The 12936-nt window shown below is 51.1% G+C and overlaps 5 protein-coding genes across 5 annotated transcripts; 2 read left to right on the top strand and 3 right to left on the bottom strand.

Moving 5' to 3' along the window:
* Nucleotides 1-1834: 1834 nt before the first annotated feature.
* On the bottom strand, nt 1835-2339 carry LOC128469438 (histone H2A type 2-B-like). The gene has a single exon (XM_053451260.1). It carries the CDS (start codon nt 2315-2317, stop codon nt 1925-1927), a length of 393 nt encoding a protein of 130 aa, XP_053307235.1. The 5' UTR covers nt 2318-2339; the 3' UTR covers nt 1835-1924.
* Nucleotides 2340-2605: 266 nt separating this feature from the next.
* Nucleotides 2606-3065, top strand: LOC128469439 (histone H2B 1.1-like). The gene has a single exon (XM_053451261.1). It carries the CDS (start codon nt 2670-2672, stop codon nt 3048-3050), a length of 381 nt encoding a protein of 126 aa, XP_053307236.1. The 5' UTR covers nt 2606-2669; the 3' UTR covers nt 3051-3065.
* A 690-nt stretch (nt 3066-3755) lies between these two features.
* LOC128469440 (histone H4) lies at nt 3756-4138 on the bottom strand. The gene has a single exon (XM_053451262.1). It carries the CDS (start codon nt 4108-4110, stop codon nt 3799-3801), a length of 312 nt encoding a protein of 103 aa, XP_053307237.1. The 5' UTR covers nt 4111-4138; the 3' UTR covers nt 3756-3798.
* A 650-nt stretch (nt 4139-4788) lies between these two features.
* On the top strand, nt 4789-5261 carry LOC128469436 (histone H3). Its single transcript, XM_053451258.1, has one exon. It carries the CDS (start codon nt 4789-4791, stop codon nt 5197-5199), a length of 411 nt encoding a protein of 136 aa, XP_053307233.1. The 3' UTR covers nt 5200-5261.
* Nucleotides 5262-5597: 336 nt separating this feature from the next.
* On the bottom strand, nt 5598-6368 carry LOC128469435 (histone H1B-like). The gene has a single exon (XM_053451257.1). The coding sequence runs from the start codon at nt 6320-6322 to the stop codon at nt 5684-5686; it is 639 nt and encodes a 212-aa protein (XP_053307232.1). The 5' UTR covers nt 6323-6368; the 3' UTR covers nt 5598-5683.
* Between the last annotated feature and the right edge of the window lie 6568 nt (nt 6369-12936).

Below are 12936 nucleotides of genomic sequence, written 5' to 3'. Positions count from 1 at the left end.
CCCCCCGCCAGGTACGCATGACAGCCGCATTCAATCCTGCTCGCGACCGCGTAGTTTTTAACTTTGCGGCCGCAGCCGCATTGAATGCTCGTCTGCCGGTCGTCCGTCTGGCCCACTGGATTTAGGGCGGCCTGGGGGGCAATTGCCCACTGGCCCAGCCCGCCCCTGTGTGGGGGACAGGAGTAGTAGAGCAAATATAGGTAGGTTTCACATATAAAGGTTTAGTGTAGAGGTACTGGGATAGCTTTGACGGCAGAGAGATGGGGAGGGATAGGATCCTGAATGCTTTAATGGGGAGTAGTGGGTAGTAAAGGGAGCTACAGTTTGGTGCCCTCTACTGGCGTGTTCCAATAGAGCTGGTACTTAACTGTCTATATATTGGAACACCACTGGGGCGGGTGGGAGAGGGGCAAGGAGCGCGGGCAAAAAACCCCAGTTGATTGTGGGGAACATGAAGGTGGGTATTGCAGAATCTTACAAGGATCCGAATCTTATAGAGATTCGAATCATTCAGAAAATATTACTGATACCATACTTTTATAAATAAATACATTAATAATGTTCACACTGCCCCCCAGGATTTAGATTCCCCTGAGTTTGCCCCCCCCTTCACCTATAACTGCACCTACAGTTAACTTTATTAAATTAATTAAATTAACCCTCAGTCATCAGCATAAAATTAACCCTTATAACCCATCAACCATAACTGCCCCTGAAATTAACCGTAAAGATCCCATTAACCATAACGGCCCCTGAAATTAACCCTAAAGACCCCATTAACCATAACGGCCCCTGAAATTAACCCTAAATACTCCATTAACCATAACTGCCCCTAAATTAATTGCATGTACTCCAGATAAATTACCTAATAAATTGGTATGGTTGATGGGGTCTTTAGTGTTAATTTAGGGGCAGTTATGCTTAATGGGGTGTTTAGGGATAATTTAGGACCTGGGAGATGGCACAGCTGGTCAGTCTCCCCAGCGGCAGCTCACAGACCCGGGAGCGGAGGAACCGGTCCTCGCTCCCCAGCGGCTGATCCCAATGATGGGAGCTGAAAGTATCGTCCCTCCTCCCCAGCGGCTGGCAGATATCCCGGGAGATGCGGCAGCCGGCCCATCTCCCCAGCGGCAGAAGGAGCACCAGGGAGGGGGTGCAGGTGGCACTCTTCCCCAGCGGCTGAGTGAGGACCCGGGAGATTGACGCTAATGAAAGGGGCGGGGCCAATCGTTAGTTTGACTGCAGGGAGGGACTGGGGAAACAGTAACTTCTATGAGTCACACTGAGTGATCCGAAGATTCGGATCACGAATCGGATCATTTCAATGATTGACTCGAAATGATCCGATTCACTTTACTGATCCGAACTTTGCATCACTACTTTGGGGTATAGGAAGGGTTAATCCCTTCTTAGCAATTAAGCTTTCAGAGGCAAGGGAGATGTCTACAGTGGAGCTACTCACGGCTCTCTCTCAGAATGATTATCAAATTCATTAATACGCTCCCCAGACCATTGCCAGCTACACGATCATCACACAGCTGAGGGATTCCCCGGCTTCTGCCACATTAATTTGCGGTAAACCACAATTTCCTATGCAATGCTGCCACCGTGTGGTAACACTTCTCCACCCACCTTTCTTGAGAACCATATTTATCCGTGTAAGTGCTGGCAGCTTTGCCTCGAATTTTAGCCCTGAAACGGGGTATGGTGTATGATGTAGCTTGTATGAATGGTGTTTAGCCACCGTTAAGCTCAGCAACTAAACATCGGGCTGAAAAACTGCAGTGGAAAGCAGTTGCCTTTAGGAAAGTTTGCAGCAAATTTATAGCAAAACAGATATAGCTTGTTCCAGAGATTATGGATGGCTCTGAAAAGAGCCTTTGGTGGTGTTGGCTAATTGCCCTGCGGTTACCGATTACCGCACTCACTTGCTCTTGGCAGGCTTGTGGCTCTCGGTCTTCTTGGGCAAGAGCACCGCCTGGATGTTGGGTAGAACACCTCCCTGAGCAATGGTGACCCCTCCGAGCAGCTTATTGAGCTCCTCGTCGTTACGAACGGCAAGTTGCAGGTGGCGAGGAATGATACGGGTCTTTTTGTTGTCGCGTGCAGCGTTACCAGCCAACTCCAATATCTCAGCAGTCAGATACTCCAACACCGCTGCCAGATACACGGGTGCGCCGGCCCCTACTCTCTCGGCATAATTACCCTTGCGAAGAAGCCTATGCACACGGCCGACAGGGAACTGCAGACCAGCTCGGGAAGAACGTGTCTTCGCCTTGGCACGAACTTTTCCGCCTTGTTTGCCTCTGCCAGACATGATATCTCTCGACAAACCACCAACCTAATAACCGACTAAGAAGCACGTTAAAATGAAACGCCGCACACTTACCCAGCTATTTGTAGCTTCACCCCGTGACGCTCTTCGTCACTGATTGGTTCCTTTTCAAAACATCCAATCGGGTGGACATAGTCTGAGACACCAATCGGTGTAGGCACTGCGGTTCATGGGCGGCCGCATCTGCACACGTGACAACCTCATCGAATCGGACGCGAGACAGCAGAACGGCCTTATTTACATGCGGTGCCTATAAAGGGAAGGGCCCAGCGCACTAACGCTTCAGTATTCATCGCTTTCTCCTGCGTTGCGGGTTGAGAGGAAAACAGACGCGATGCCTGATCCAGCGAAATCTGCACCTGCTCCGAAGAAAGGCTCTAAGAAAGCTGTTACGAAGACTCAGAAAAAAGACGGGAAGAAGCGCAAGAAGAGCAGAAAGGAAAGCTACGCGATCTATGTCTACAAGGTACTAAAGCAGGTGCATCCAGACACTGGCATTTCCTCCAAGGCCATGGGCATCATGAACTCGTTTGTCAACGATATCTTTGAGCGCATTGCCGGGGAAGCTTCACGCCTAGCCCATTACAACAAGCGCTCCACTATCACTTCTCGGGAGATTCAGACTGCTGTACGCCTCCTTCTTCCTGGAGAGCTGGCCAAGCACGCTGTGTCAGAGGGCACCAAGGCTGTTACCAAGTACACCAGCGCCAAGTAAAGTTCTCTTTGTTCTCTCTCTATAAACAAAGGCTCTTTTGAGAGCCACCCACACGGTCTGTCTCAGAGCTATGTGAATTATGTAGCCCCTTTTGTTGGACTGCTAGCTCTGGGAAGAGCATTTGTGAGCATTGAAATGTGCTCCTCACTTCTCCAGATCAGCTGGGGTATTGTGCCCATCGACCAGACTGCTTGGCAAGAGGAGCCCAAGGTGAAGGGGCTCCTGTAATGGCAACGATCTGTACTCTGATTGGGTATTCCAGCTAATCGCTGATTTCTCCTGCTGGGACCCAAGAGATGAACCCCTTCACCGTCAGACAGAACCAGCGTTGCAGAGAGAAGGGGCTGCTTTACCACTGCGGCTAGCCCAAGCTGAGCTACATCGTGGGTCTATTGTCCTGAAAACAGGATAAGACAGGAGGGGACGACAAAGTTGTAATAACAATCACACACATACTGGGACATACAGAATTCAGATAACTACCACAGACGGCGCCTATTACCCCTGGGACTTGTCAGCCCCCATTCAAGCGAGGCCAGCCTTTGGAGGACACCAGCTGCCGATCTCAGCACATGTTCTGCCAGTAGCTCAATCTATAGCCAGACCCAGACACTGTTAAGCTGGTTATTTCAAGGTGTGCATAGAAAAGCGCGGGCAGACTCTGGGACAGCATGATCATAGCCTAAGAGAGGGTGTGGGTGGCTCTGAAAAGAGCCGTTGGGTGTTTCAGGGTCACGAGTCAACAAGCTTAACCTCCGAAACCGTACAGAGTACGGCCTTGGCGTTTCAAGGCATACACCACGTCCATAGCGGTAACGGTTTTCCTCTTGGCATGCTCAGTATAAGTGACTGCGTCACGAATCACATTCTCCAAAAACACCTTGAGCACACCACGGGTCTCCTCATAGATCAGCCCAGAGATACGCTTTACACCTCCTCTGCGAGCCAAACGGCGTATAGCAGGCTTGGTGATTCCCTGAATATTATCCCGAAGCACCTTCCTGTGCCTCTTTGCACCACCTTTCCCGAGTCCCTTACCTCCTTTGCCACGGCCAGACATGCTCGCGTTTACTCCACGAGTTCCACAGCACAATACTCGCCTACGGCCGGCCCGCTTTCTTTTATGCGTACTGGACGGACCTGATGGGGAACCGCACCATGCTGCCTCAAGGGGGTGTTGCTTTTTGAATATATGCTTATCGTTGGTTGGCTGGAGAAGCTTCCAAACGTGCCTCAGCCACCGATTGGCTATTTAGGAATATCAAAAGCCCGCCCGCGGGAAACCTTAATGCTTTTGCCTCCCTCACCGCCACGTGATTGCTTTCGACGATCCCTCATTTACCACTAGGTGGCAGCATTTCGCTGTAAATAAACGCCAAACGGAGACCAAGATAAAGGCGGGCTTTTAGCTTTCGCCGTATCGCTGTTAACGGTCACCCAGTACACAACTTCACTAGGTAGGAGGCTAACCAAAAAAGAGGAGAAGAACTAAATAAAAAAAGAACCGCAGCTAACGAGCATTTAATTTAAATAAATAAAAAAAAAGATAACTCTCCACACCGAAGTCTCTTGATCAAAGGCTGGGTTTTTCAAACCATCGTCCTAGCCTATGAAAAAGAGGGGCGTGATTAAGCGTATCCAATCACATTCACCGCTACTCTATAAAGGGCTTGAGTTGGCCACAGAATCGTTACAGTTACGTTGGATTTGACGTTAAAGCAGATCTACACGCACCAGCATGGCTCGCACCAAACAGACAGCCCGTAAGTCCACCGGAGGAAAAGCTCCTCGGAAGCAGCTGGCGACCAAAGCTGCGAGGAAAAGCGCTCCAGCTACCGGCGGCGTGAAGAAGCCACATCGCTACCGCCCGGGCACCGTAGCTCTTAGGGAAATCCGCCGTTACCAGAAGTCTACGGAGTTGCTTATCCGAAAGCTGCCTTTCCAGCGGCTGGTCCGTGAGATTGCTCAAGATTTCAAAACCGATCTACGTTTCCAGAGTTCTGCTGTTATGGCTCTCCAGGAAGCCAGCGAGGCTTACCTCGTGGGGCTTTTCGAAGACACTAATTTGTGCGCTATTCACGCTAAGCGGGTTACTATCATGCCAAAAGACATTCAGCTGGCTCGTAGGATCAGAGGTGAACGTGCTTAAATAAACGTGGTGTGGGCGAACGCGATTTTCCCCTCACCCTCCCACAAAGGCTCTTTTAAGAGCCACCACATTGTCACTCTAATGAGCTTGTGTTTCCCTTCGCATGCATGAAATTAACCCTGTTCTTCGCGGCCAAGCTTGAAATATCTCACACCGTTATCCCACTACCGAGCGGGCCCTTGAGCGGCCGAGTCCCCAGCTGGGCATAACGAGTAACGGCAAAGCACAATCTTCAAGCCCGCCCTTATCTCTATTATGTTACGGACAGAGCTCCGAGCGAGCGCGCTGGCCGAATATGTGAATCCATGCACAACACACAAGTATGGGGCTAGGCTTTCAGCGGGTGGCCCACATAGCCGCGGCCGGTGATTAACCGCTTTTTCTTTTTTCGGAGGATATGATGGTTCTGAAAAGAACCTTTTGTGTGAGGAATTAAGTGGGAAAGCACACACCAGAGGCGCTGCAAAACCCACGCCCCCCCTTCTCACTTTTTGGGGGCTGCCTTTTTAGCCTTGGGCTTAGCGGGGCTTTTGGCAGGCTTGGGCTTAGCGGGGCTTTTGGCAGCCTTGGGCTTTGTGGCCTTCTTAGCTGGGCTCTTGCCAGCTTTCTTCGCTTTAACAACCTTAGGCTTCTTGGGACTCTTGGCAGCGGCCGACGGTTTCTTGATCTTTTTTGGGCTTTTCTTCACTCCTGCAGGGGCTTTCTTGGGCGACTTCACAACCTTCTTAGGGGCTACTTTTTTAGGCTTTACGGGAATTTCCTTCTTCTTTGATGTCTTCTCTCTGCTCTCCAGCTGCTTCTTGTTCAGCTTGAAAGAGCCAGAGGCACCGCTTCCTTTCAGCTGGATCAGGGTCTCTTTAGACACCAGACCCTTGAGAGCGAGCTTCAGGCGGCTGTTATTCTTTTCTACGTCGTAGCCGCCAGCAGTGAGTGCTTTTTTAAGAGCTGCGAGAGACACTCCGCTGCGCTCCTTGGACGCAGAGACCGCTTTCACAATCAGCTCGGAGACACTGGGACCGGACTTCACAGGACGGCTTTTTGCAGCTGCCGGCTTTTTCGGCTGTTTCTTCTTGGAAGAGGTTTCTGCCGGCGGAGGCGCCGGGGAAGGAGCTGTCTCGGCCATCTCACTGCCTGGATCACACCACACAACACTGGAAACCGCACGTAAACACGGGGTTAAACCGCCAGAAGTTTGGCTTTTATAGACGAGCTGCCGCACATTCATTGGTTCATGAGAGGTAGCCTGCGAGCCTATGATTGGACGCCGTTTCTGAAACCTCCCCATGCTGCCGATCGCCGGGGCATCGCTGGATTTGCATTCAGGGAGAGGGGGGTTTGAAAGGAAAATATATTTACCGTTTGCGGTAAGATCCTAACTCCAAAGCAGTTGAATGTCCTACACCGTGCAGCCCCCCCCAAAAAAAAAGAAAGAAAAAAAAAACTGCCAAGGAACAGCACCCAAGAGGTGTGAAATAATAAATAAATAAAATAATGAATACAGATAATAAAATAAATTCTTTAATACGGTATCACCTATTAAAGATTAATTTACCCTTAAACTTAATCTATAAATTTATATAACCCAATCATTTATTATTATTTAAGAATAGCCTAATATTTATACATTAAAGAATAACATTAAAAATGATGGATATTTTTAACTAATAATAATCAATTAAATAATTTAAAATAAATTGTATTTCTACTGCTAGTGCCTGGCTGCCTGCCGGTCTGATGATTGTCTTAGGACTCGTAGCTGACAAGAGTTTACTTAGGGGTTATTTATTATTAACGTATTATATTATTTATTTATTATTCAAAATAATAAAAGTAATTATTAAGATTAGGTTTAGTCTTATCAGGACGTTTTATGTGCGAGAGTGTGTTTGTGTGTATTAGCGCGTGAGCATACGTTAGTGAGGAAAGGGTTAAGCGTGAGAATGTGTTTGTGTGCATGCACCACTGTGTATTAATGATGTATATACTATTTCTTTAACGTGAGTGCGAGTGTATAGAACTAGAAAGGGAAAATAACAGGAAAGATCCTTGTGAATTGTGTGTGTGTGTGAACTCTGTAAAACACAGCTTTACATCTATGATCATATAGACTGACCTCTGTATAATAACACACAGCCTGACTTCTATACAAAAAACCCTGACCTCTGTATAAAACCACACACCATGACCTCTGTATAGTAACACACAGACTGACTTATGACTATACGTTAATATTGGGGGCCCAGAGCAGCAGAGTTGACAAGGACTAGCGTGCCCCCCTCCCCCTGCCCTGTAATCAGCCCTTCGAAGCCTGTATATTTGTGACAGGGGGAGGCGGCACCAGACTTACTTAAGAGGGCGGGGCTTCCTCTTCAGCAGCCGGCACCAATACAGAGACAGGGGAGGGACTATCTAGCCGTCTACTACCTCTCTCATTCTCCTAGCCCCTCCCCCGAGTGTCTGTTTGGATCAACCCCTTCCTTTCTTGTGTCTTCTGGAGATCCCAGATCTGCTCAAGGCAAGAAAAAGTTGGAGGAGGGAGAGAGCGGATGGACGTGAAATTACATTTTTAATATATTTTTTAAATAACATTTTAAATGGATTCCTGCCTTGAATAGGGAGCCGAGTCCCGCTCCTTAGGTATTGAGGTTCTTGTTGAGTACTTTGATGGTTTTGGCAGCAGTCCCGGTGTTCTTGTTGCGGTTTGGCAGCAGTCCCGGTGTTCTTGTTGCGGTTTGGCAGCAGTCCCGGTGTATTGATTGGTTGCGGTTTGGCAGCTGTCCAGGCGTTCATTGACTTGGTGTTGTGATAAAAGAATGCTGGCGAAGAGAGGGTGCCGAATGTTAGGTTAATTCGTACGTGTTTGTTTTATATTAAATATATAAAGAAAAATACGTTATTTTTGCAGTTGTAAAACCTTTTTTTTCTCAAGCATAATTAAGACATTCAGAACGAAAAAAATACGTTGCGAACGTTTCTTTAATTGTCACGTAACAGGAGGGGGCCCTTCTCCGTACGGATTGAGAAAGCTCGCACAGCTTCCTGACTGCCACGCGGGGGCCACTCTCCCACAGCTTCCTGACGGCCACTCGCCCCCCCCCTCCAGAAGGCCACTCGCCCCCCCCTCCAGAAGGCCACTCGGGAGCCCCCACCCACAGCTTCCAGACTGCCATTTGGGGGCCCACATCCAGGGGACCACCCCTTCAAACTGCTTCCGGACTGCCACTCGGGGCCCCCCTCCCAAGGATTCCAGACTGCCACTTGGGAGCCCCCCTCCCACAGCTTCCGGACTGCCACTCAGGGGCCCCCCTCCCACAGCTTCTGAACAGCCACTCGGGGGCCCCCTCCCACAGTTTCCTGACGGTCACTCAGGGGCCCCCCTCCCAAGGATTCCAGACTGCCACGCGGGGGCCCACCTCCCAAGGATTCCAGACTGCCACGCGGGGGCCCACCTCCCAAGGATTCCAGACTGCCACGCGGGGGCCCACCTCCCAAGGATTCCAGACTGCCACGCGGGGGCCCAACTCCCAAGGATTCAAGACTGCCACTCTGGGGGGCCCCCTCCCAAGGATTCCAGACTGCCACTGGGGGACCTCCTCCCACAGCTTCTGGACTGCCACTCATGGGCCCCCCTCCCACTGCTTCTGAACGGCCACTCGGGGGCCCCCTCCCAAGGATTCCAGACTGCCACTGGGGGACCCCCTCCCACAGCTTCCGGACTGCCACTCGGGAGGCCCCCTCCCACAGTTTCCGGACTGCCACTTGGGGTCCCCCATCCGAAACTTTTTTACACTGCCTCTCGGGGGGCCCCCCTCCCAAGGATTCCGGACTGCCACTTGGGGTTCCCCCTTCCGAAACCTTCCAGACTGCCTCTCAGGGGCCCCCCTCCCAAGGATTCCAGACTGCCACTTGGGGTCCCCCCTTCCGAAACCTTCCAGACTGCCTCTCGGGGGCCCCCCTCCCAAGGATTCTGGACTGCCACTCAGGGGCCCCCTTCCCACCGCTTCCTGGCCTCATAATGTGTATTTATACCAGCAATGTATTATATATATAAATAAAGTAAGTTCCATTTATATGTGATGGCTCAGAGTAGTAGTATTGTTCGACAACTAAGTAATGGATAATAAATTACACTGACATACTATATACAGTGCTGCAGAGTATGTTAATGTATTCTGTTACAGTATTATATAATTGTGGCATATTTGTCATATATATATTCATTGTCGCTTCCCAATGGTATTTCTTTGATTTACTGTAAAAGTTATGCCATAGTTAGTAAAGGCAGACAGATGCCCAGACTATTCTTTAATTCTCTGATCAGGCCCCAGTTACCCCTGCATTCCTGTGAAAATATTTTGTCGTTCCATGTCAGTAATGTCACAGAGCTGGCTAGTACGACCGACTACCTCCGCTGACTTGTGCTCCCTTAGCCTTGGACAACACGCCCTTCCCAGATTCCCCAGTCACTAGCAGTGTAGGGTATATAAAAATGAAGAACACTTTATTTTTTACACACATGGCTAGATATAGCCAACAAAGCGAACATTAACATAAACAGTCAGGTATTGGATTACAACGGCTACAGAACCGCCCCCTTAATCTGGGTAATTTGGACTCCCAGGGGCAATACGGCCATTAAAGTGATTAACAATACAATGGGGTCTCCACCTCCACTATATATTACTGGCCAACATTTCCAGGGAAAAGAATGGTTTGGCCGGTGTCAGACAATTTTTGCGTGGAAAGAGTTAAAATGCTAGCATGTTAAATGTCCATGGGTTGTCTAGTGTTTTTTTCAAAATGTATGATTCGATGGGTAAATTGAATTGGCCGGGTTCAACAATGTCCCAGATAACACGGGGGGCAGGGACCACACGTCACATTTCCAATATGAAAAATGCACACCTCTCAAATGTGGCCTTTTAACACCCCAGACGAGGACAACAGTCCCACTCGCCAGGGGAGGGAGGCAGGGTCCATAATCTGTGGGTAGCACTCCATCACACTGTTGAGGTGTAAATATACTAAGTATGCACTGAGTTCAGCCTTTGGAAATTGAGAAACAATTTCTTTTTAGTGCCTGGATTAACTAGCAAATCGGGTGTGACGGCCCCGGGTTAATCGGTGCCGTCTGTGATAGTTCTTGTTTGTGATACCTGCATTTCCCAGTATATGTTGTGATTATGGTGTGTGCTTTTGTTCCCCTTGTTTGCTACCCTGTCCAGGTGCCACATGTCCTGCCCCCTCCCTCCTTACACAGACTACAGTAGAGACCCCCTACTGGGCTGAGTGCTAATACTCAGTCATATGCAAAGGAGGGCAGGATGTAATTCCCTTGTGTCTATTGGACGCAATTCCCTTGTGTCTATTGGACGCAATTCCCTTGTGTGTCGATTGGACGTAACTCAATCCTTTGTACTGTTTAAATACCCCTGTGTTCCCAAATAAAGGGAGTTCCTGTTTTCACCTCAACATGAGTGTTGCCTGATGCTTGGGGTGGGCTGATATGATCCTGTATTGTCCTTTTCAGGACAATAACCACGCTGTGTAGCTAAGCTTCGGCTAGCCACAGTGCCAAGGTAGCTCCGGTGCAGCGAAGCCCCCCTTCTATCTACAACGCTGGTTCTGCCTGGCGCTGAAGGGGCTAATTGTTGGTGTCCCGGCAGGAGGAAGCAACGTTAGGCGGGAGTACCCAGTGGGGGTACAGGTCGGTCCCGTCACATTGGTGGCAGCGGTGGGATGCTTCCTCAGAACCGGGAGATCCAAACCACCACCGGGACTACACTCCAGTGAATGGAGCATCGTTACGAGGGCTTGAAGAGGCAGACGCTGAAAGACTTATTGGAAGCCCGTGGGCAGACGGCCAGCAACAAGTCAAAGGCTACCTTGATCGCGGAGCTAATGGAGGGAGACCGGAACAGCCTCGCCTCATCGGAGGGCACTGAAACTTCAGAGCTCCAGCGAGAAATCCGGTGGCGTATCAGCCTCCTGGGATCAGAACCACCACAGGCGCTCATCGCCCAGATAGTCAGCGAGGCCACCCAGCTTCGCATCACAGAGCTCCAGAGAGATAAAGAACGGGCGCCCACGACAGATCGGATTGGCCCTTCGAACAAAGCTAAACTACCCTACGACGCCATTCCCCGATTTCAAGATGGCGTAGATGAGATAGATAGATACCTTCAGATCTTTGAGCGACAATGCGATTTGCAGGGCGTGGAAGCGGCAGACTGGGTGACATTACTGGTGAGTCGGCTGTCGGGACGAGCCTTGGAGGCTTATGAGGCCACCCCAGATGCGGACAGTACCAATTACTATCGGGTAAAGGAACGCTTACTAGCTCGATATGGTATCACCCCCGAGGCCCACAGGCTGAAATTTCGGAGCCTCCGACGCGCAGATGGGCAGCCCTTCACCGAGTGGGTGCATCGCATGACCCGGGCAGCCGAAGGGTGGATCCACGGGTGCCAAGCCTCCTCCGTCACAGATGTCCTCCAGCTGATCATACTGGAGCAATTCTATGACTTGACCCCCCCTGCAGTAAGAGACTGGGTACGTGACCGACGACCCCACACAGTAGACCAGGCCGCAGTTCTAGCTGACCAGTATATTGACTCCCGGAGGACTACCCCACTGGAAGACCGATCAGGGGCCCGCTATGTACCACCCCCACTTCGGCCACCTCAGGCTCACCGCACCGCACCTCGACCCCCGGCACAACAGCGGCCCACTACCTTCCGGGACAGTCGACCTTCGGGTGTCCGGTGCTTCGGATGCAATCGAGTCGGGCACATGCATAGGGAATGCCCCGCTAACCACGCTGCTAGACCGGGAGGGTGTCTACCAGCTGGGCCCATCCGGGCAGCTGCTAATTGTCTGGAGGCTCCATCATCCTCCCCACACCACGACTGGGTCGAAGAGGATTTCGGGGTACTATACGAGGCCGACCCGGTGCAGGCCGCCGCCTCGGACAATCGACATCATCACCGACAAGTCGTATGGCTTAACGGTCGCCCTGCTCAAGGATTACGGGACAGTGGGGCTACCATTACCTTGGTACAGCCACAGATGGTCGCCGCGACCGAGCAGACCAGCCACTCGGTCGCTGTACGGGTGGCGGGAGGAAAGGTGCTCCGAATCCCAACCGCCCGGGTGCATTTGGATTGGGGAGCTGGCGCTCGCGAAGTAGTAGTAGGTGTCATGAAGAACCTACCCGCGGAAGTTCTACTGGGCAACGATCTGGGTCACCTAACTACCGCGTTTCACCCGGATGACACCGCCGAGCAGTGTGGAGCCATCACTCGCCAGCAGGCACGGAAGGCGGACCACGCCCTCGAGGACGAGACCCGGTTGAGTACTGCTAACCCTGACATCCCTCCCGACTATTCCCCGACGGCCCCTACTTTGCCCTGGGCCTCCCCCGCTGACTTTGCCCAGGAGACCTTACATGACCCGACCTTACAGGGCTATAGGGACCGGGCAGGGGCGGACCGGGCAGGGGCGGGTGGGGACAAGGAAGACAGAATTGAATGGCGCCAGGGGCTATTATACCGACTTACGGATGGGCAGGGAGAGACCCATGTGCCCAAACGCCAGCTGGTCGTGCCGCAAAAGTATCGGCAAGAGATCATGCGTATTGGACACGACATTCCCCTGGCAGGCCATTTGGGGAGGCGACGGACCCATCACCGAGTCACCCGGTCCTTTTTCTGGCCAGGGCTGTCCAAGGATATCCAG

The sequence above is a fragment of the Spea bombifrons genome, chromosome 11 (genome assembly GCF_027358695.1).
Source record: "Spea bombifrons isolate aSpeBom1 chromosome 11, aSpeBom1.2.pri, whole genome shotgun sequence".
Classification (NCBI taxonomy): Eukaryota; Metazoa; Chordata; class Amphibia; order Anura; family Pelobatidae; genus Spea; species Spea bombifrons.
Note: the sequence above shows the minus strand (reverse complement) of the source record. Positions and strands in the feature narration are given on the sequence as shown.

Excerpts from the sequence above, each read along its gene's own strand:
- LOC128469438 (XM_053451260.1), bottom strand. The coding sequence starts at position 2,317 with ATGTCTGGCAGAGGCAAACAAGGCGGAAAAGTTCGTGCCAAGGCGAAG.
- LOC128469439 (XM_053451261.1), top strand. The coding sequence starts at position 2,670 with ATGCCTGATCCAGCGAAATCTGCACCTGCTCCGAAGAAAGGCTCTAAG.
- LOC128469440 (XM_053451262.1), bottom strand. The coding sequence starts at position 4,110 with ATGTCTGGCCGTGGCAAAGGAGGTAAGGGACTCGGGAAAGGTGGTGCA.
- LOC128469436 (XM_053451258.1), top strand. The coding sequence starts at position 4,789 with ATGGCTCGCACCAAACAGACAGCCCGTAAGTCCACCGGAGGAAAAGCT.
- LOC128469435 (XM_053451257.1), bottom strand. The coding sequence starts at position 6,322 with ATGGCCGAGACAGCTCCTTCCCCGGCGCCTCCGCCGGCAGAAACCTCT.